Here is a 23,996-nt window from a genome sequence, read left to right as displayed (position 1 = left end):
CCTGTATGCAGTGTGTGGCTACAGGACATTCGTGTTCCTCTTCGTTTCGGGAGAGAGTTTCCTACAGGAGTGAGTTTTTGAGTTTGCCTCACGGATTTGTGAAACTGCAAGGATGGCCTGGCGGGTACTCCACTCTTGTGTTGGTTAGTTATTCTGTACATGCCATAGATTAACAATACCACATAATAATGTAAATGTTGATTGCAGGGCTCCCAGCTTTCATCTTGCCATAGAAAAATGTGGTTATTTTAAGAGGTGCTTGAGTGAACATGTCAAGCAAACTGAGCAAGCCACTGTTATACTCCATGGTCCCCTCCTCCCCTTTGTGTGCATATTGGTGGGCCCTGATGAAGTTCTGTGTTCAGATGCTCTTGTGGCTCATACCTGAGGATGGCATCCCCCCTCCCCTCCAGTGGCACAGCACCGTGACTGGAGACCAGCAGCCAGATACCCTAATCCTAGGATTAAAGGGTACGATTTGCTTGGCCAGATTAGGAGGGCTGGAATCTGTTTTTAACCTACAATAAAGTAGCTATGGCCAGACCTCAGCGAAGTCTGTAATCCTCTGAGTCCCAGCATGCTAATTACTACCTATAAGTGGGGGGCTCTGCTGAGTTGCAGGCAAGTGGGGGTGGGACTGGGGGATTGGGTCATTGTGGGGAGTTTGCGATGGACACATCTACATTTATTTATTTAGCAGACGCGTTTCTCCTAAATGATCTACAACTCTGAGAACAGTTCTAAAAGAACATTACATCAACAGAAGGAGAGATTTGGATGCAGACACAAGAATATCTGACAGAGGAGGAGCTGCAAATGTGGCACTGAGATGATTTTAGTCTCTGCCTGTCTAGTGTTGGCTTTATTGTGGTCTCTCCTCCAGCAGGCCAGCACAGATGAGGGTCAGGCGCTAGGGAGTGCCAGGGTCAAGATTAGGCCTGGTGTCCTGCCAGGATGCAGCGTGGCCCTAAGTCTGCACAGCAGGCGACATGTCGACTTTGACCTCTTTCTACCCTTGGCATTAGTTGTAGCTTCGCTGCAACTGGCAATCTCCTGTAATTGGTTTCTGTCTGGAGACAAACACATCCAGAACATGTTCACAAGCTAGTGGACCTGAGACCTTCTTGTCTCATGCAGGGTTGGTCCTCTTGTTCATCGGTGCTGGTGGAAAACTTCAGGAAGATTGTGAGAGCATAGCATCCAGCATGTGTGACTGAATTGCGCTTGCGGTCTGGCCAGAGGTGGTGTAACATTCTGGCATTTGGCTTGTGTTTTATGTTCACATCTGTGTCCTTTCTTCCCAGCTCAAAAGTTGAGGGGCGTATTCCCTGTGTGTAGAAGTCACTTTTAAAATGAGTGTCCGGCATCAGGAGCATCACGGTAATTTGCCGGGATGGGCTTTGGGCTCCATCACGGGCAGTTGGTGTGGCTGATGCTTTACAGTAAGTGACAGTCCCAGCTGCAGCCCGGAACAGGGCTTCCTCTAAGATGGCCATCATGTCCGCTGTCACCCTGGCCCACGTCGCCATCATCCTGGCCCAACCCGCTGTGTCTGGGGGAGCTTCATATGCCCCCTAGTGGCAATGCCTGTAAGCATTCCTGCTGAAAAGCCATATAAACACAGGATGTGAAGTTGGGGTTGGTGGGAAATGGCAGGTTCAAGCAGAGCATCTTATGTCATGGGATGCAGTAAATCTTAATGGGCCATAACTGGCTGTTTCTAGAACCCTTACTCCTGGGTAGGCAATTGTGTTGCCAAAACAAACCAGTCACAGCTCTCCTGTATTTAATAGGCACTGACCAAAATGACTGTGTACATGTGCAGCATCACCACTTGGAGTAACTAATTGTGCCAGATTTTTCTTACTAAAACTTATTTTGTAGCTGCTGTTACTATCTTTATCAATGGGCTGCTGTTAATGTAAAGAGCAGAGGAATTCGTGTTGCATTGTTCCAGGAGAAGAAGAAAAAAAACACAAAAAGTGAAGAGCACCCTCTGAAAGCAAGTGCATTTTGGATAGATTTTCACCTTTGCGTGTATGTTTTCTCTATGGCAAAGTCTGATCGAGAGATGATGGTAGCGGTTGAGTCAAAGGAGCTGTCCAACACCCTGCATGGTGGACTCTGTCTTATGAAGCCTTTCTCAGCATTTTATTTTCCAGTGAACCAGCCCCCAGTGGGTTGGAGCATCTGACAAGTGACTGACCCTGATGTGGGCTCCCAGGGACTCCCCACATCCTGGATCAGCCCCAAATCAGTGGCCCGTAACACAATCCCCAGTTGTCAGTTTATTCCCTCCCGGTTATAGGGGCTTACGGGAGGAAGATGTGCTCGCCATACGGTCCACTGGCGCTGTCCAAGTCCTCAGATTAGCGCCGCTCGTCCTCCTCATTACTGGGGTTCTTAATGGGGTGCCGTCCCTGATTGGCTGTGGCCCACCAGGCACACTGAGTGCGTGCAGTTGGCTGAGCTGCATGCTGCAGAGGTCTGGCATGTTGGCCTCTTTCCCTCTGCTTAACTTGTAGCGTTAATAATTGCAATAATGATTACTAATGATAATAACAATGCTTTAGTTGACGGAATAGAGCAGAACGGGTACTTCGTTAGCTCAAAACGGTGATAGTCTCAGGAGCATCACTTGTACTGAGCAGGTACACTGAAAATGCAGGGTTTTCCCCCAACTGATGACAATGGAGCGTCTGACCGGGATTGGTGGGGCCTTCTGGGAAACCCTGGCACATGGTTCCCGTGCCGTGTCAGCTGAGGAACACGTGATGTTGCTCAGTAGTTTGTATAGAAGTGTTTGCTGCTCCGAGTGAGCTCTAGTCTTACCCCCAAGAGCTATTCCCATATAGTAAATTCTAAAGAGCTGATGATTCCCCCCCCTTTCTGCTTCTTCCAGCCTTGGTTTCTCAATTTCTTTTACTTTTGCCTTCAAAGAGTATGTGTAGTAATAGGGTTTTTTTTTTTTTTTCCCCTCCAAAATTATTTACTAATACAGGCTCAATTTTGATTGCATCATAGAGAATGTAAAAATAACCCTTCCAAATGGTGGTAGTAATTTTAATAGTTATGCCACACATTCTGTTCATAGTGCAATAAAATTATGATGCCTTTGTCAAGGTGACTTGGTTTTAGATTTCAAATTTACAATGATTTACTCCTTTATATACTTGGGTTATTTTTACTCTGTTAGCTCAGGGTAAGTACTTTCTAGGGATCTTCAGATTGTGACGTAACTGCTCTAACCACGACAGTAACTGCTTCTAATCCCTTTGAAAACTTATTGGAAGTGTGTATAAATTGTATTAAAAAAAAGTACCTTCTGTTGGCATTCAATGCTAGTGTGTACTCTGACCTATGGACCAGAAACCAGTGCTCTGAACCTGGTTCTCCATACCTGTCTGTTTCTATTTTTTTGTGCTTCGTCAAAAGCCATGGCTGAGTGGCCCGAAACGCATATGAGGACAGAAGAGGAAGTTGGCTTAGTAGATGTGCAGTGCACAGACAAGGGGGAAGTTCTCGGTCTGCTTCTGTAGCTCTGCTGGATGTTCACACAAAGCTTGAGGAAAAAACCCTCAGAGCGAAATGTTACACTGTGCCCGCAGCCCTTTACCGTGGGAATGAAGCCATAAGAGAAGTGAAATTGAATCTTTCTCGTGTGATGTCGTTTTTTCCAGCTGAGGTGTGCACAAGCAGTCGGACAGACCGTGGGACCGAGTCGCGACAACGCCACGGCTTCTGTAAATACCAGAATGGCAGCCACGTTTGTTTTACAATGTATTTGTTAGATTAAGAGCCGTCCTGGGTGACAGGGCCATAGAGATACACTGCAGGTTCTCCTATTTGGTGCTGAGAACAAATTGAGTGACCTGGCCAGTGTCATTGATGTACGGTGATCATCTCCTCTGGGATTGGATGCAGGCAGAGGAGCAGGAGGCATGGAAGTGTGAGGTGAGGCTGTTCAAGTTTACCCAGACAAACTGTTGGAGGGGGGTGGCTCTTCCTCTGTGCTGGGGGGGGTCTCTTACTGATGACAAGGGGGCAGGTGGGTGGGAGGATTTTGGTGAAACATGTCTGCCTAATGCCAGACAGGCCCAGCGTCTGCCCAGCGGTTGTACAGCCCCCCTCGCACCCACTCAATTACTCTGCGGCCCCCATGTGCACACTGGCCCTTTCATTCGCAAGGGTTTTGTTCTGGGGAGGTCTCTCTTGACACCCCCACCCCCAGATTTCTTTTATTTCCCCCTCCTTCTGTGTGCCACCATACGCAGCTGTGTAGCGAGTCCTGCACTTTTGAAGCCGGGTGCCTCTCCTCCAGACTCGACAGAAGGGAGTCCTGTGTGAGTGTGAGTGAGAGAGCACACACGCGCTCGCTCGCTTAGTGTGCCTGCATTCTAACATAGAGGCCCTCATGGCGAAATGGTTTAAGCAGCTGTATTGTGGAAGACAAACAAAGAGGTTATTATGGTGTCTGTGAAGAGGAGGGTTGGGTGGTTGCGGGGATGGGGGTGTGACTCGGGAGGAGCACCGTGTGTGTGTGTGTGTGTGTGTTTAGTGAAGCTGTGACTGGGTGATGGGGCTCCACTGCTGTTAGTGTCGCTCTTGTTGACTTACCATCTGCTGGCAAGAACAGAAAACTGTCCCCTCTTCCAAAAAAAAAAAAACACAGCTCCAGTGGGGTGCTAGTGAGAGAAAGAGATGGACGGGTGGGAAGGACACAGTGGGACAGGATTAGAGGATAGGAAAAAAAGAAAAGGACAAGTGTAAATGTTTAGACAGCAAGGAGTATAGTACCTGGAACTAGAGACTGTCTACCTCTGTTGCTGACCTGTGGCAGCCTCCAGTAGGTGGTGAAACCATGGTCTGGCTGTGGGAGTTTTGGGGGTTAACAGCTTGGAGTCCTGTCATCTGTATTTTGCACTGCTCTTCTGCAGGGGAGGTGACCTCTCAACAAAACCCTTTGCAGTCCTGTCCTGGACACCAGCCTTACCTGCGGGGCCGGTCACCCGACTCCCAGGCTGCGGAGACGGCCTGAAAGAGCACAACAGCGCTTTTCTGGGGTCACATCAGGACAGCCCCGCGGCTGTCTGAGACACAATGACTTATTAATCGAGGGCAATAAAACTGGTCAGCGGAGGGGTAATTGATGACTCTGGCAATTTATTATTGAGTTAGGCTGCCGTTCAATTTCCTCCTTAATGCACTCACTGAAGCGGGGGGGTGGGGGAGTAGGCACTCTTGCTTTTTCATGTATATTTCATATTTCTGCAATGGAACGCCTTTAATTGTTAACCATGACACTGCTCTTTTTTGTCATTTTTAACATTTTTTTTTTTTAATTGCTGTTACAGGAATGAACGGGGTTATTGAAAGCTGGCAATACCCCCCCTTCTGTCTCCCCTGCCTTATGAAGCTTAGTTGCTCCTATTAATTAACCAAGCAGCTGTTACTCTCTCTGCGCTGTAACTGGCCTGTCGCTCCGGCTGAACCGTTCATCTCTGTAACTGTCTGAGGGGGAACTGAGTTGGGGAGAGATGAGCCTCACGTCCACCATATTTGTTAAGATTGTGAAGTCCAAACCTGCTGGAACATACCACATTAACTTTATCCAAAGCTGTTCTCGCCACCTTTTTCCTTTTCTGACATCCAGACATGCAGCTTTCCCTAGACAGCGGTTTGTGAGCTTGAGGCCCTGTGCTCTCGAGCAGCCAGCGACTCCTGTGAAAGACTCCAAATGTACAACTGTCTCGGCCTATGGTGGCCCTGTTTGTGTGGAGGTTGGGGGTGCTCAGGGGACTTTGTGGGGGTGAGGGGTCTTCAGTAATTGCTTGTTTACTTTGTGTTCAGCGATGAGGATTATGAGGGCTGGGACTCTGGATGAGACGGAGGCCCGGATGAGGGACAAAGGGTGCAGTGGAGGGCCTTTGGCAGGGGTGCGTGAACATGAGCGCAGTAGATGTAGACAATGGGTCTGCTGGGGGGGTGTCCCCCGTATTGTCTCCCCCCTGCGCCAGCTGCCTCCCAGCTCCCTGCTGAATAAATGATGGAGCACGTCCACTCAAACACAATGGGCATTCAGGGGCCACTGGTCACACCCAGACCTCCACCTGTTCACCGCTGGGCCAGGGGGACCCGATGTTGGCCCACCCCCATCCCTGCCCCTTGTGCCACCCCTGTCCCCGCCCATTGTGCCACCCCATGCCCTGCTCCACATCAGTCGCTGTGGGAACCGCTTAATGTGAAGTTTATGCACAGTCTCAGATAAGTCCTGAATAGCCTCGTAGTTATTTATTCATTTTTGTGCCACTTTTTTCTAAACAACTTACAATGTCAGAATTTTTTACATATTTATACAGCTTGGTAATTTTTTACCATATCAATTCATGGTAAGTATCTTGCTCAGGGATACAGCAGCAGGATCAGAGTTTAAAATCTTGGTCTGTAGTTTACAAAGTGATGGCTGTTTGCATGGTGCCACCTGCTGCTGCTGCTGCTGCTGCTGTGGTGGGAGGAAAACCCTGCCCACAAACACATTCACCACAGACACCTCGACTTCCCCTCTTAGCCCAACGGTCACTCGTGATGATGCTGCAGACTAGTATTGTCTCTGCCCACTTTGGGCAGTTCTGATAGTGGCTTTACCCATTGAAGTTTCAGTTCCATGCCCCTGGTTACAAAGGGCAGAAGTAGGTGGTGTCCGTTGTTAGCCCCACCCCCTGCTGTTCGACTGTTCCGCACACCCAAGTTGTGTTCTGGCAGTGAGAGGAAGTTCACACCAGTGCAGTTTGCCTGCTGCCATATTTATTTATCAAGTTTTTTTTTTTTTTTTTAAACTTTCCGGCAGTTATGAAAATCATAAATTACTGCTGTTTTTCTGCAGTTTCATCTGAAGCAGAAAACTTTTTCCAACACCTTTTATTATGATTGAGACCATCAGGAAGCTACTTCTTTTGTACGACATGTAAATCAAGACACTAATATAAAGTTCGCTGACAGATGCAATGTAGAACTGAAAATTTCAAAATTAATCTATCGGTCCAAAACTATATTTCGATTAAATTTGTTCTTGTTAGAAGTTCCACATGCTACAGGAAAAGACTTTGTTGGTTGCTACTGAGGGAAAGGAAATGCAGATTAAGGTACAATAAACAATCAGTTGTAGCTTTCCAGGTTGAAATTTTGATAAAAGCTATTTTTCATCAGAAAATGTCGATTAAAAATGCACTTTTGATGAAATGTATGTTTCATTGGAAAAACTATTGCAAGAATTGACCAAAGGAAGAAAATCCCAAAGTATGTTAAACTCTTTTGAGACAGGATAACTACCTTTTAACTCATGTTCCATAAGCTGAACGTATAAAATGTTTGGTAAATTTCACAGACGGATAAGGCCGTTCTTTGCATATAGTTAATTCACGTTGTGTTAATATGTATATGCAGAGGGATAAGGAGAAGGGTCTTCAATGACTCTGTGAATTCTCTCACACACACACACACACACACACACACACACACACACACACACACACACACATTTTCTGAACCGCTTCTCCCATACGGGGTCGCGGGGAACCGGAGCCTACCCGGTAACAGAGGGCGTAAGGCCGGAGGGGAGAGGGGGGACACCCAGGACGGGATGCCAGTCCATCGCAAGGCACCCCAAGCGGAACTCGAACCCCAGACCCACCGGAGAGCAGGAGCCGGCCCAACCCACTGCGCCACCGCGCCCCCGACTCTGTGAATTCCTGTGTGAAAAATGGGAAGGAAAGGTGAAGGTGTTTGCCTTGGGGAAGATCACACTTAAGGTGTTGTTGAAAAGGGGTGTTCATAGTGGTTATCATCAGTAGCAAGATCTGTGGCTGTTCACTGCTATTGCATTTTTGGTGTTTTGTCCCTAAATCTGCTTTAGTGAAAATGTTAGCAGCTGAGTTAATTGGTTTAGTTGTGTGTTACAAACACATGTAGACAGTTACTGGTCATTGTATTGATCTTTATTACACTGTAAAAGATGAAAACACAAAATCTGGCTAAAATCAGCAGCAGCTGTGTCTGTATTTAAGCGCATTGGTCTTGCATATTGTATCAGGACTGTCCCCTGTAAACATCATTTTTACTTTTAAAGAGCAACCTGTCCAAGGGTTTTGTATGTATATTAATTGTGTTTTTGCTCCAAATCATGCAGATTTTAATGTCTGTTCTTGGTTTTATAGCTGTTGAAGACCCCAGTAAGCACAGCTTTGATGAGCACTTTTAAAAAAAAAAATCATATAAAATAACAAATACTTATCTGTGCAACTGAATGCGACAGACCCTTGGGGTTCTGGCATTGTGTCACTGGGACAAGGATGTGAGCTGGGTCTGACCGTGTGGGTGAGTGGCTGGCTGGCTGGCTGGGTGGGTGGATGGATGGGGTGGGTCAGGTGATTCTAACTGAACGAGGAACTCTGATTGGTTGTCTGCTGGATGTGGCGCTTGCTGGAAAGCCTGGGCCAGGGAGCCGTTGCCATCTAGTGAGAAGCCAGGATATTGCAGGCAAGTGATGAGTTGCAAGACTGATCAGGGAGAGGGATGCACTGATGCTGACAGACTGCTGTAACTGCTGCAGGAAAGAAGAAATGGACTTGGGTTTGGGTTTCAAGTTCAATAAGTGGCTCTAGAACGCAAGCTTTACCTGTGCTCAACTTTGGACTTTTTACTGTCCTGCATTTGTGTCTGCATGTTTGTTTAAACACGTACTTCTGGAATCATCTGTGTTTTAAGCAGTTTGTGTGCTTATGTTTTTGTCTGTGCAGTCAGGCTGTTTCTCTGCCCTCAAAGTGGGGGCCCTGCACCAGATTGGCTGTGAAGCTGGATGGCCTGGTTCTCCTTTCTCTGATAACTCTGCACAACTGCTGTACAGTCCACCATACCTTCCACTTGAGCTAAGGACAGAGCAGCTGTGGTGAGCCGCTGTTTCTCACAGCTGAACCGTTCTACACCTTTCATGTGTGTTGGAGTTGCGATGTTCATAACAGATTAGCTAAGCATGAATGCCTATGTGCGTGGGTGTGTTGTAACTGACCACCATTCAGAAAGCAGTCAGTTTTAATGCAGGATGTACTCCAGGCAACTCCAAATTAATCAGCACCATCATGAGGGCATCTTCCCCACTGGCGCTGCCCACCGGTATGCCTCTTTCCAGCTTATCCATGCCGGATGTGTTTGTTGAGCTGCGCAGGATATGGTCAGGTTAACACCTGAAGTGTGGTGTGATGGCGGCTGTGATCTGCGAGGATTTAACCTCGCTGTCAATGTGTGTGGATATGGCTGGTGTATGTGCATGTATGTGTACAACCAGTGCTCAGTGTATGTAAAAACATGACCAGTGGAAGCTGTTCCTTTGGTGGGGATGCTATATTTTTTTTGGTCTCCTCCTGGCTCTTGGTCATTGCTGGGTGGGATGAAACCCCAGACACCTGCCCTCCACTCCTCCACCCACAGTCACAAGTGCAGTGGGCTTCAATCAGCTTCCCCCTCCAACCAGGAAACCCGCTAATGACACTAATACACTGTAAGTGGATTGACTTGATCCAGCCCTGGATTCCATATAAGTTGTCTGAGAAGCTGCCCCCCCATCAGTGTGCACATGGCAAACCCATGTGCGGCTCTCCGTGTGTGTGGGGGGGGAGTGTGTGTGGGAGGATGGTGGGCTGATTGCACAGCCCCATCTCTCTGTGGACCACTGTGGATAACAGCAACTCTTCATCATCCTTCTTCATCAGGGCCAAGTAAACTGGTGGGAGAAATCTTGAAAAATGGTTTATATTACTTTTCCCATGTAAGATCGTGACATTTTACTGCTGAGCGCTCCCATTCCTGCGCAAACTAAAAATACTTTGGACAAACAATTAAAAAAAAAAAAAAAAAATCTGACTATTATTTTAAAGAGACTATTATTAGCTTGTTGCATTTAGTAAGTGCTGAATGACCATAAAGAGTAAAAGTGTAGTCGTTTGCACAGCATGTTGAGGCTATCAAAGGACCGTTGACCATTTTTTCTTTGCGTTAGTTCCCCATTGAGTCCCTTTGACCTGTTCTTGAATGTGTGGTGTGGGTGCACTGAGAAATGGTGGTGCCGTCCTGTTGTGTCTGGGTGTCACCAGCACTGACACAACCTTCATCCCTCTAAGGAGATCAGCCTTTAAGTCTCTTGTGGTCACTTGAGAGAGGAAAGCTGTGAATTCCCTAATGCTTTTGGAGTGCTAGGTTTTACCGTTTTACCACTGTCTCCATCTCTCCAGAGAGCGTGTCCTTCTGGTCAAGCACTTTGTTCAGGCACCAATAAGCCAAGAAACGGTGTCCAGGAAAACAAAAGTTGGTGTGCCACTATCAGCTCGCTTAATTCTCTGAGTGGATGATACGGTTAACGGGACTTGTACGGCAGGACCAGCTGGGGGTGGGGGGGTGCTGGGGGGAGCAAAGCACCGGCAAGCGAGCAGGGCTGGCAAGGGGGGGTCTGGTATTTAGAAACTCGCCTCAGCTGTCAGAGGGAGCCCACGCTTACCGCCCATGCCAGGCTGACAAAGTGGATCCAGCCGCTCTGCTTCTGCCGGCTGCCACAGAACGCGGGGTACCAGTCTGCCCCCCCCCCCCCCCCCCCCCCTCCCCAGAACAGCCAGATCGCTCCCCCGATCCGGGCCAGACAGGCGGCGGTCTCCCGGGCCGGCTGGTGCCGCTCCGAGCGTGCCCGTGTGCTGGAACGCGCCGGTTCTGCGGCCCCCGGGCGCCCATCGCAGGCCCCTCCGTAAGCCATCTGCAAATCAGGCCGGCCACAGCCAAAGCATTACATTAAATCCTTGTTTGGGCTGATTAACAAATGGCTCTGTTTTTTTGCTTCTTTTTTTTCCTCCTCCAAATGAACAGGAAGATTGGGAGGGAGCGTTCCCGCCAAAATGACTAGCCCCACACACAGTTGCGATACATTACAATTTAAGTTTCTGCATCACCTGTTTGTTCTGCAGCGGCCTGTCCAGCAACCTCCTCGACCCCTTTCATCGATGCTTGTCCGATTTGTTTTCTTTTCCCCCTCGAGCTGCTGAGCCGTGCTGTTATGAATGTGCAGTTGTGCTCCGACATGAATCTGTGACCCAGAAATTGCGCGTTTGCTCTGAGCCATACAGGTGAGAGCAGGATTTGGATTTGGTTAGACCCAGGGTGGAGCCCTGACCTGCCATAGGAACATTAGTGAAATTGGCGCAGCGATGAGTCGCCCTCTCCGGATGATCTAACAGCCACACAGACTGCGTGCGACATCCAGACAGTTCTTTACTTTGGCTTACAATTTAAGGCCGCATCACTGCGATATGTTACGCCCACGCGCACAAACTGAGAAGGGTCAACTTAGTGAGGGACCCCGCGCGTTTCCTCCTGCTGTTCCGACTCGGAGATGGTGGAATCATGACTCGAGGGGCGGCCAACTTGGAAAAAGTTTGCTGGCAACCGTGCGGAGAGATGGGATCTGTGTTTGTGCACGGCCGCCCGTCACCCTTCTGTTCCACCCCTGGCTACCCCCACAGCACAGAAACTGCCTTCCAGTATGGGTCACCCTCCCCCCGGCTCCAAAGTCCACGTTTCACCGCTACCACCTGCTTCACGGCGAAGCCAAGCTGACGGGCCCAACTCTGCCCAAACCAGCAGCAGGAACAAGTGGGCAGCAGGTGGCCTGATGGTTAAGGGCACACACTTGTAATATGAAGGTTTCTAGCCCCAGGAAGGCCCCTTCTATGCTACCCTTGAGCAAGTACCAGGTTCACCTGTAAAATATTCAGCCAGACACGTGTACATTTTAAGTCACTTTTCATTATCACTACACCTCTAGCTGCTGTTTGAAGGAGCTCACTTGCTTCCTGACGTGTCAACACCCACACCCTTCTTCCGTTTGACCTTTCAGTTCTGCCATGCTCTACAGGCTGCAGGTAGTCAGTCGTACTTATCTGACGTGGTGGAAATGGTGCGACGTTCTCCCCTGTTAATTTTTAACGCTACTGTAGTTTTGCACGCATCTGTTTATTAGTCTCTTTAAAGGATTTAGTGAGGTTTGTGTGATTTGCTGGCAAGTCAGTTTGTGCCTCTTTCTGATGACTGCTCTCGTACCCTCCATGTATACTTGTTCTTTCTTCTTTTTCCTTTTCCTCTCTCTCTTCGTTCGTTCTTCAGCCTCGCTTCAGCTGCTCCCCTCCTACCCACGGATCGGCATACCGGCGAAGACCTCCGTCTCCTCAAATTAACATGAGCAGGTGTTTTTCTCTGATGTGTTAATTAAGAAAAGCTGGTGTCATTATGCTTTAAGTGGCTGTTGCAAATAGAACATGTTGTTTATTTTCTATTCCAAAAAAAAAAAAAAAAAATATGAGCTGTCACAGCGGCTTGAGTGCCGGTTATAGGAACGGCGATTATAAGGAATTTAAAAAAAATGATGTAACAATTTTAGGCTTTTTTTGCGTAGCTCTGCTCAGCCCTGTTCCAGGGTGTCACTCTTAATATAAAACGGCGAAAGCCAAGGAAGGTTGCCCAGCCAGTCCTGAAACTGTGAGCGTTTGTGAAAACCGTTGGAAAGTAGGCCGCTGATGTTATGTGCAGAAATTTGACTGGTGTTTGGGGGGGCCTCTGCCTGCTAGGAGCAGTTGAGTGCGGGGCCAGGTGGCTTCTCCCATATCGCATCATGCGTTTTTGTCAACTGTGTAGGAGGGATTCAGATGCAGAGAAAAGGAATAGTTGTGGGGCTCCGTGGCGTGCCATTAGGCAGCGCACCCAGCAGGTATTTAGAGGTCACCTGAGCCACCTCCAGGACTGGTTTCATATCGCCTTTCTGTACGGCCGGTGTGCGTTTGTCTCGAGCCGATGCGTCCAGGTTTTACTTTGTCTCTCCAGCGTCTGTGTGCTCCTTTCCTCCGCAGTACTTGCACGTCCAGAAATGCCATGAGTTTGTGTTTTTGAGTCCAGTTAACAAAATGTGTTTACTGGGTTGTTCAGAAACACATTGGAATTTAGTTTCTTCACTTGTTTCTACATCCAGAGTAATTGCCTCATTAGCACTATAAAGAAAAATAAGTTTCTTTTCCAGGTCAGCACTTGTTCTAATACAGTTCAGGCCTGTTTTTCTTTAGCTAATGCATTCATGTATCAGGTTAATAGAAAGGCAGTTTACATTTTAATAATTTTTTTTCCCTCCAGTCTATTTTTGTCTATTTTCATATGGAAAACACCATACCAAATAGTGTATTATTTATTCTTTTTATATTTGTCCTTTTTTAATCCCATCTTCTCTCATTATTGAAGTTGTTTAATGCCGGTATTTACTGGCCTGTTGGTCCTGCCCCTCCAGTCTCTTTGACAGTTGGTCATATTGTTTGGGACGGGCGAGGAACAACCTTGGCTGATGTGTGAGGCTCCACCCCTCCCTGTGTGCCTGTCAGACACACGCAGCTGTGTCTCTCCCGCATCCTTTCCCAGCTTCCTGCAACACTGTTTTAATCCTGCTGTTGATTATTTAATAGAGCAGTCTGGAGCGCCAGAAGTTTTCTATGGTAATTCGGTGTGACCAGCTGTTGAGCAGATGTTGTTTTTGCCAGCTTCTGCCTTTAAGGGTTAAGCGTGTCGCTGTCCTTATAATTCATATTTGACCCTTTGTTGCCACTTCCTTCTTTGGTCTTATGTTCTGCCGCTGTTTACCCATGTCTAGCTGTAAACGTGTTGACTTGAGTGAAAACTGGACTATGTTTTGTGACATTTAAGCTCTGTAAAAAAATAGGTGATGAAGACAGTTGTTAATTAGCATTGTGTAAATAATGGATTAAAGTTTGTTTTTCTGCAGAGCTCCTCATGGCACCTCCTGCAGTCCTACTGGTCATGACTGAGATGACCAGAAGTTGTGATGCAAATGGTTTCTAAATGGAGAACTTTGACTCTGCAGAAGGGTATCTCCTGGTACTTGAACCAGCAATGTCATATCCTTCACCACCATGCCACCTGTTCTTTACCATGACCTTTAGTGTGTTTGGGTGAAGATGGCAGTGCTTCTCCATAAATCCATGTCAGTCAGTCAGTGAACCCTTGTATGCAGCTGGTATGAGTGTATGGGATGTCTTGGGTCACTGTAATATATTTGGGTGTTCAAGCTTTTTTTTTTTTTTTTTTGTTTCCTTTGGTGGACAGGAGTGTCCGGCATCCCAGAGACAGTAATGGTCACAACTGAAGCTTTCACATTGGCAAGCTCTCAAGCTGTTGCTTTTTGAATAAAAATGATCTCTTTCTCTCTGTCTGCAGGAGAGTATATTAAGAACTGGAGGCCTCGCTATTTCTTGTTGAAGACGGACGGCTCCTTCATTGGGTACAAGGAGAAGCCTCAGGACGCAGACCTCCCTTATCCTCTGAATAACTTCTCAGTGGCGAGTGAGTGTCGTCCGTTGTCTCCTGGATCTTTTCTGGACGTCTGTGCACAAAGAACTTTGTACAAATTACCGGTTGAAACGGTATTGGGTGGTAGTTCGGACAAAGAGGTGGTTTGTGCCCTCGTCCTCGGTCACGTTGATGTTATTGCATATTACATGACATGCCTCCATCCACACTTACACCATTTGTGGCCCATGCTTAAATAAATTCTTTATTACACTTTTCTTGCTAAAATTATTTCATTACAATAAAGACAAGAGGAGAAATTGATCATATGGTTTGTTTGAAATGATACATGAAGTGTAATATTCACAATGTTATGAATTAACATATCTAATGCAAATGTATTATTAATAATGTTTTAAAAATAAACCTTTAAAATGTTTTAGCTTGATTAATTGTTCTAAAATCTTTTGGGCAAGATATGATTCTGAAGTTTGATTCAAAGAGATACGGCATAGCCCCAGCAATAGGTCTTTATGTGCACAAGTGGATATTTCAAATACACCAGTGTAGTTTTGTCCTAATGCTGCTTTATGAAACAGTGTGCGCATTTGTTGGTCCGTTTACATTTTAAGTGACTTGCAGATATTTCTATGCGACATAATTTAAATTTTTTTTTTAAAAAACCATACAAGATCATCCTCACAGTGTTGAGGTGTCCTCAGTGGCTGGACTAGTCAGAAGGGAGCAGGTTCCTTAGTGTGGGCCTTCTGCTTCAGGTCCCACTCTCTGTCCCTCAGTGGACTTCTTCCAACATCTTTGGGGGGCGGAGGGGCAAGCTTAGGGGCCAGGATGTGTCGCTGGCCGTCTGGGTAATGAGTCTGACGTGTGAATGGCTGTGATCTCCGGCATCCCCCACCCCCGGCCTGCCAGCGGGAGAAGGCAGGTTGTAATCTGGAGATGAGGGGGCTGCACATCCGGGCCGGCCTGACTTGCGGGGGCGGGGGGTCCTGCCACATCTGTGGCTCAAAGCTGGTGAGGCCAGGTGGTCCATCCCACACGCCAGAGTCCAGTGTGGCAGTCCCCCACAGAGAGAGGAGTGCTAAGTGAACAGTTCTTTTGGTAAGAGCATTGATGATAATGAAGTTTGTTTCGATTATTATCATCACATTTTTATTCATATTATTTATTCTTGATTTAATCTTTCATAAATGAACATGCATAGGTTTCCAAAGACATGAGACTCTATAATGCATTTAAAACACTGCCAAACAAATGACCAGCAAGTCTGTATTTGAAATATTTAGTTCCTTTTGTTGTTCAGCTCATGCGCTTCTTCAAAGCTGTTTGTAGTTCTACTGAAGCAGTTGCCCTTAGTGCCTGTTGTGGGAGTGAACGAGTGCAGGTGTGATTGCCCAGCCATGGACTGGCATTTAGTGGAATGTGTAGTCCACCTCACTCCCTATGCTGTGGGATAGGCTACAGACCACCGCAACCCCGTGCTGGGAAAGCAGTTGATAAAAATGTACCTTGTACAGGAGGGTCCATGCCTGGACTCAACCTTACATCACTTGCATTAAAGGTCTGTGTTACTGATCGCTGTGTCTCGTGCTCCAGTGTTCCTTTGACTGACTGTGACTTGTTACCTTTTGTCATTAAAGATGAACTTCCATGCAGCTCAGGGATACTCTTTATGGTAAAGACCTAATATTTAGAATAATAGTATTTATTATCCATTTCTATTTAGCTGCCTTTGTCCAAGGTGACTTACAATGCTAGTTATGCTACACTTAAGTGCCCAGTGTCTGTACATCTTGAAAACAGCAATGTGACAAACATTCACAGTCACACACACTGTGGGCAGTTTTAGAGTCTCCAAACCCATGAATCTGATACAATGGCGCTGCAAGGATGTTGAAATTTGTCTGTTTTTGTAACTAACCTCTAAGAGGTAACTGTAGATGGGCAGGCATGTGATTTCAGCTTTTCAGAAATTAAGACACACAAAATGTCTATCCTGCTCATTTGTTTGTCAAAATATACAACAAAAACAAGAGGAATGCGTTGTAGCCAGGTCCTGCTTGAGGGACTGCCATGAAAATGAAGGCATTCAAATGTGCGCACATTTGAATGCCATCATTTTAATGTAAAGTCATTTGTGCCATTCTGCTCCTATATGGTAAATTGCTGGCAGCTGTGTGTACATAAGAGGATGGTACCCATGTCCTATTAGGTGGGCCATTCTGTGTACCTTTTTAATAACTGCATGTTTCACAACCCATGAAAAAGCACACTTTTGAGTCTTTTTTTTTTTTTTTTTTTTTTTTTTTTTTTTTTTTTTTTTTTTTTTATTTATTTAAATTCCTTTTAGCTTTCAACAGCTTCCTCTCCAGTTGTCCCTTGGAGTTGAGGACTTGGGGAATTAGGAGCACGTGAAAGGCTTAAACAGACGATTCGGCGCCTGAGCAGAAGTGACAGCTTCTGCTCTGGTTAATTGCAGCCTTAGTTTTACTTAGCGCTCGTAGCTTCGAGCTATGCCCGTCGTCTGTGCTCACATGTGGCGCGGCAGACGACTCCGCACACGCAATCTCCTCCTCCTCCATCCTCCTCCTCTTCCTCCTACGACAGCGAAGGTGTGGCATTGTGTCCCACGTTTGCGGAGAGCGGCGTAATGACCTTGTGCTGTGCTCGTTCACTTTTCCGTTTGAGTTGAGTGGCTTTCGGTTCTCTTTTTCTTTTTTTTTGAGGCTGCAGGTGGAGGTACGTGCGTGACCGGCGCCCTGCGGCCGGTAACCTTCCTTTCCTATCTTTAGGCTGCCCCGCGGTTCCGCTGTGACAAAGTCGGCCAGCCGAGGAACCTCATTACTTGCCGCTTTGTCAGCTGACCTCTTTGTTGCCCGTGTAAACGTCCTAGTGACAACAAAATCTGCTGAGAACTTTCCCTGTTACTGAGGTTGTCGTCTGTTTGTAGTCGGTGCCTCCTTTGCTAGCCCAACTTGTAAAGCCAGGGTGGACTGTTGCTCTGTGGATAAGCCTGACCAAACATAGTGGCCTTGTGGGAATTGCCTTTTCTCCTCTGTGAGGTGAAGTGGAGGTCAAAGGTTGAAGTCACAGGTTCACCACGACCACTGTCTTTGTCCCTTGATGCATCTTACATAGAGGCGTGATGGAGTTTATTTGCCATGTGTGCAAACAGGGACACGTTTCACTACGTATGCAAAACTGGGACGTTTTTATCTGTAGTTTTTCCTGAATTTGTTCCACAAAAGAGTAAGCTGAGTAAAATGCTTAGGAGCTCAGACGTTTGAGGGATGTGCAGAGATAGTTAAATAATTCTGACTGCCAGAGAGGACGGTGCGTGTGTGTGCGCGCATGTGTGTGTGAGTGTGTGGGTTCTGGGGGGGTCGGCAGGAGGTTGCTGTTGACGCTCCAAAGGGCCCCACCCCAGCAGAGGCAGTGGGAAAGGGATATCAGCGCTGATGCCCAGAATATATGTGGAACAGAAGGCCGGCTGAGTGGACATGTGGACCACGCTGTATGAACATTTCTCCTCCCTCCCTCTCCCCTCTCTCTCACTCTCTCCCTCTCTATCTCTCCAACTTCCACCCCCAGAATGCCAGCTGATGAAAACCGAACGACCAAAGCCCAACACATTCATCATCAGATGTCTACAGTGGACTACGGTCATCGAGCGGACCTTCCACGTGGACACGCCAGAGGAAAGGTAGATCCTCCCCCCAGATACCCTATAAATGCACAGATGACTGTGTCCCCTCAACTACCAGTTCACGTGATAATGTTTGTTGGATAATGGAGGATATAAGAGCCCATTTGGCTTGGAGGGCCTATGGTGAGCCACATGACGGCCATGTGACAGCCGCTCTCCGATGGGGGCGTCATTGTCATTATCAGGTATGGTGGGCAGGCTTGGGAGGAGCAAGGTGGCATGCCAACTGAAGGTCAGTGACACACCTGTGGTGATGGCCTTTCCATTCCATATGATGACCCGTTAGCTCTCATTAGAACAAATGAATACTGTGGTTAAAAGGAGAAAACGCATGACTTTGAAATTCTCTACGACCTTGAGAAATTGACAGTAACTGTGGATGTGAACACTGGAGCACTCATACCTCCTGAAAGTGCCTATGAAGATTACTTTAATTAGTAACTAGTTTTTAAATATATCACATTTGGTATTATAAACAAAAAGGGTTTTTAATTTTTGGAATAAGAGATTTCAAAATATTATAACATCTATGATTCAGGGTAGGCAGGTTGTCTGGGCTGTAATCCTACGGACAAACTCGAGTCACTTCATTCCGTAGAAGGGAACCTCAAACGGCGGTTGGAGCACCATGTCAAAGCCCAGTGCTGACAAGGAAACAAACAGGGGAATTAAAGATCCCTGTAAGCAGCAGGGCCTCACAAAGTAGCCACAAATGGTACAGCTGTTCTCCTTTCTGAGCAGCCAGAAGGAGGGCTGGTGCAGCACTTTGGGAATTCACAACTCCGACCAAAATCAAACTGCTGAGGGAAGTAGGACAGGGGCTTGGCTGAAGTCTGGCCTGAACCGTCCGCTCCAGAGCATAAGAGAACCATCCATAAACTGTCACAAAATTTAGAGGGAACAAAATCACATCTACTGCTTTCTTCACCTGCCCTCAAGTCAGTACTCAAAGTATCCTTACAAGTGCATTTAATCTGACTAAGAAGGCTGTTATTTATTAGTCTTTTCGGTTTTGGCATCATACACATCATTTCAGTGTCTACTGATGTACCTGGTCTGTAATTTAGTGTCCCTGGACAGGAGTGCGTGACAACTGTAGTTATCAAAATTAGTATTTAAAAGTATGGCAGTGCTGATTGCTCTGATTAACATTACATACATGAAGTTGGAAGAAAAAAAGAGTAAATATTTTTAACCTGTTCACTTCCCTTTGACCACAAAGAGCAAAATTTAAAAACTTGAAAGTCGAAAAACTTGGCAGATTAAATTCAGAAATGCCCTTAATGGCCTGTTCAGAGTGGACTTGGTCAGAGCACATGAGGAGGTATGCCAGCCGGTCTCAAACCCTAACCCACAGTGACCTGCGTGCTGTCTCCACTGCAGGGACGAGTGGACGGATGCCATCCAGATGGTGGCCGATAAGCTCCAACGGCAGGAAGAGGAACGGATTCAGTGCAGCCCCACGTCGCAGATTGACAACATTGGCGAGGAGGAGATGGACACCTCCACCAGCCACCATAAACGGAAGGTATGTGGACTGTGGAGGACCTGGGTGAGTTCTGGAGGACCTAGGAGTTCCTGGATGACCTGTGCTTGGCCCTTCTTTCAGACTTGCTGGGTTCCATGTCCTACATAATGCCCAGCTGGTTTCAAAGAGGTATTGGATCCCAGTAACCTGATCCCAGTCACATGGTCCATAGTATGATGGGTTTTTTTTTTTTTTTTTTTTTTAAATTTTATATTTTTTTTTTTTTTTTTTAAATTCTCCATGAAAGAATTATTTTCCTTTGTGCTTCTTTTTCTTTGAGAGATTAAAATGTATCACTTATGTAGTGTGCACACCTGTGTGTATGTGAAGGTATGAACAAATGTTTTATTGGCTGTTTTTCATCAGACAACTTCCCTTCTTTACAGACAATGAATGACTTTGACTACTTAAAATTGCTGGGAAAAGGCACTTTCGGGAAGGTCATTCTGGTGAGGGAGAAGGCAAGTGGGAAATATTATGCAATGAAGATTCTAAAGAAAGAAGTCATTATTGCAAAGGTGGGTTCTACACCTCTCTCTCCCTGAAAATGCTTCAAGCAGAGATTAGGTGGTACCCTATACCCGTTGTTCTCCTAGCATGACTGCACAAAATCTATCAGTGAAAAGGTACCTACACGCTTTCACCTGTGTGAAGACTTGCGTAAATTAACTATGGCGTGAGAACATGAAGCTGCTCTGCATTGTTTTCTTTGTGTATTTTCTATGTATGTGTACATATGCACACCTTGGGTCCTCAAGTTGAGTGTTATGACTCATTTTGTTCGAAAATCCAGTCATTTTAACTATCTCCAATTTATTCACAGGTTTGGCTTCATAAAAATCTTTGGAGCTATTATGAATATAGAATACTCAAGAATTAATATTTTCCTTCACTCATTAAAATACATTAAAATTAGAACTACATAAAAATACTTTCAGCTCGCAAAGATCTATTTAGTGTTGACTGTTGACTAATTCATGCAATAAAAATAGCATTCATCTTCTTATTGATAACCAACACTAAGGAGCGCTAGACAAAAGCTCTAAATATTGAATAAAGTTGAATTACGTTAGTCACACACTTCTGTTTGAAGCCAATTTGACGACTCCTGTGTTGCGGGTGTGTAAACTCTGGTTACATTCACTGTGCAACAAGATATTATAGAAAATTAGTAACAAAATGCAATTAACATGCATGAATAAACTGGAAAATGTATGTTTGAACATTCATAACTTGGCTGTAACATGAGGAACCAGTGTACTTCTGTCAGGACAGTCTTAGAGCTTCAGCAGTGAAGCGTATGTTTTGTGTGTTTTGCTTAACACCGCAATGCCCATGTGAGGCCGAGAGTGTGATGTTAATGGTATTATTCCAACCCTTTTTCCCATCGGTGTGTTTCTTCCAGGACGAAGTGGCTCACACACTCACAGAAAGCAGAGTATTAAAAAACACCCGGCACCCTTTCCTAACTGTGAGTATTCTCCCGGAATTGTCTTTGAGAAGCGTCACATTGGCACGAGGGCTCGCGCACGCACACACACACACACATACACACAAAAACTTAACGCTGAATGTTTTGATTGTATGTACAGGGTACCCCCAGAGACTAATTATAATTCAGTGAATAAACTGTTATAAATGAACAGCCGAAATGTAGCTCTGCATCTGTTGAGAAGTCACTGCAGAGAAGTAATTTCGGTGACACTCCAGATGCTGTTGTGAAGCGCAAAACACACACACCAGGTTTAGCAAAACAATTAAGGCGGGTGCTTGAAGACAGTGGTTCCCCCCCCCCCCCCCCAAGCTCCCTTTTTCAAAGCTACTATTGGTGCTCTGCTGTAAACCTCAACAACTGTTCAACCGGCCCGTTTTCTTTCTTTCTCAAGAACAAAGTGCTTCACCCTAGCAAAATGACAAAAAAAAAAAAAAAAAAAAGATGGAGCGAGAAACACTGTTTTCGAGCTGTTTGAATCTGACTACGATTCCCTCCTTCTCGTTTCAGTCTTTAAAGTATTCTTTCCAAACGAAGGATCGCTTGTGTTTCGTAATGGAGTACGTCAATGGGGGCGAGGTAAGCTGGACTCTCTGCTCTGCTGTGTCTGCAGGCTCACTCCGTTGTAGCCTTTCCCTCCAGAATCATTAACAGAACAAACAGCGCGTAAAAATAAATCTTACTTAAAATTGCGGGTACAGTGGGTCCCCGACTTAGAAACTTTAGAATAACAATCTTTTTGGCATTATGAACTTCAGCAGTATTAGGACTTAATTTTTTTCAGAGGTGTAGAATACCAATTTGCGTCACACACCAACGCTACACCCAGTGCGTCGACAGATAGCGGTTGCGAATAGCAGGCGCTGCCTTAAGTCTTTCAAAGGCGTGGAGGCGCAAACAGAAGGTGAAATAGCTGTAGATGATCTTATGGCCTCTACATCTACCAGTTTTAAGTCCTGTAGTGAAGTGCAGCCTCTGCGTCATACTCCACCTCCATGGAATATGTCTGGCTCCAAGTTCACGTGTAGTTGTTGTCTGAACTTCAAGGTAAGCAACACGCAACTTACCATGATATTTAAATTGCTTACGTTTTATTTCTTGTTGTCATGCTTGTTTTGAATGTTGTTAAATTTTGTGTGATGTGTGGGGTGAAAAAGGAATCCCGGAGCTGCAGATGTGCACAGACACCCTGATCTAGCTCTTGGCTTGGTTCTTTATTGTGTTTTCTTATTTACAACGTGTTAACTCCTGCCAGGAGACTCAGTGTGCAGACGCACGCGTGAGCTGCCCTTGCTGAGAGAGAAAGTCTGCTGTGGCGCTGTTCCTATCCGAAAATTCATGTGTAGTTTCAATACCCACGCGAGACGGTTCAAGGTGCTGACGTTTGCATTTACCTTTATTCGTTTCGCGGCCACTTTTCTACAAAGTGACATACAACTCTGAGTAATTTCACAACACAGACAGAGCCGTGATTTCTCAAGGTTCAGTCATGTAATACAGTACCGCTGTTTTTGCCAGTGAACACTACACGATCACTACACGCTGCATATAGAATTAGTAATGGCCCTTCGCCTGCTCCGTGTTGTTCGGCTTTCGCACTTTTCAAAATCAACCATCACCCAGTTCCGATTAAATTCATAAATAGCGGACCGACTGTATTTTATTATTATTAGCCTTTATTTGGGTGATGTCTCTGTCCAGGGTGAATTAGGGTTGATCAACTTTGCAGTGATTTTACGACGTAATCCCAGGAGTGGGATTTGAACCAAGGAACTTCAGGTTTCAACAGTTTCAAACACTGCACTGCCTGCTGCCCCATTTTGCGCATGAAATATCCAGAGGGATCTTAATCTAGATCCTTCCTAATGCTGATAGCATCAGTACAGCAGTAAGAACTCTGCTGCTGTTTAGTGTGTAGGCCTGCTGTATAGAGAGCGCAGGTACAGCAGGTTTAAAACCGACTCTGGTGATGTTCCCTTCCTCTCAGTATCCTATCTTTTTCAAGCCTGCGTGAGTTCATAATTGATGAATTAGTCATATGCACCACGGTGCAACAGCTAATTCATCACAGTGGACACTGAGACGCCCCCTTATTCAACCGGTCCACTAATGCTGGTTGTGTGCGTCATTAGAAGCCTGACGCCGATGCCACTTCTGGGGCGGTACAGTAACTTTCACCCTGCACTCGGCGCAGCTTCCTGGACTGGTTCCGCATTGGCTTTCCGAAGGACACCTTGCTGTGCTCAACTTAGTTTGGTGTCATCACAGTCCGAGTTGACCGTCTGTTGTTTGTTTTTTGTTTGTTGTAGTTTTTTCCCCTGTGTTGCGTGATGTTGGATGGGGTTTTTCCAGTGTAGTGCCTCTTCTGGTTGGCTGCTTGCACTGTAAGTCCGTCAAGCAGGGGGAACCCAGACGGCGGAAGTGATGTTGCCGTCACTTCCTGTTGGATACAGAGCTTTGCTACCATGGAGACAGGCCCAGCAGAGCTCACCTACCTGCATGGAAGCATTTGTCTCTCATTCCCTGGGGCTCCACCCGCCCCCCCCTCCCTCCCGGTCGGGAGCCGGCTCAGAGCGCCAAACACGATTCTCACTCATTCCGTCACACATCTGCTGGCAGCCGGCACCTTGTGGAGCAGGTGGGGCCAGGCGGGAAGGTGAATGCGCCTGGGGGCTGCATATCTGCTGGTGGGATGACTCCCTACTGAGGCCTGAACACCTGCCCCCGTCCGTTCCCTCCTTGGGGCTTCTGGGGGATGGGGGACCGTAATGCTCGCATCCGGCTCTACCGAGGCCCTTTGTCATTCGTCCCACACCTCCGCCCCACCGTTTATCCAGTGGCTCCACAGGAGTGTGAAGGGACAGTGATGAAGG

At 46.5% G+C, this 23,996-nt stretch overlaps 1 protein-coding gene across 1 annotated transcript in view; it reads left to right on the top strand.

Moving 5' to 3' along the window:
* Positions 1-23,996, top strand: part of akt3a (v-akt murine thymoma viral oncogene homolog 3a) — a 72,647-nt gene that overhangs the window by 40,644 nt on the left and 8,007 nt on the right. Inside the window, exons 3-8 of the mRNA XM_029251596.1 lie at positions 14,308-14,433; positions 17,989-18,100; positions 19,487-19,631; positions 20,018-20,149; positions 21,037-21,102; positions 21,634-21,702. Of these exons, the coding sequence (XP_029107429.1) occupies positions 14,308-14,433; positions 17,989-18,100; positions 19,487-19,631; positions 20,018-20,149; positions 21,037-21,102; positions 21,634-21,702 (650 nt within the window). The remainder of the gene's footprint in view (positions 1-14,307; positions 14,434-17,988; positions 18,101-19,486; positions 19,632-20,017; positions 20,150-21,036; positions 21,103-21,633; positions 21,703-23,996) is intronic.

Source organism: Scleropages formosus, chromosome 4 (assembly GCF_900964775.1).
Source record: "Scleropages formosus chromosome 4, fSclFor1.1, whole genome shotgun sequence".
Taxonomy (NCBI): domain Eukaryota; kingdom Metazoa; phylum Chordata; class Actinopteri; order Osteoglossiformes; family Osteoglossidae; genus Scleropages; species Scleropages formosus.
This window is presented reverse-complemented; position numbering and strand designations above follow the sequence as displayed.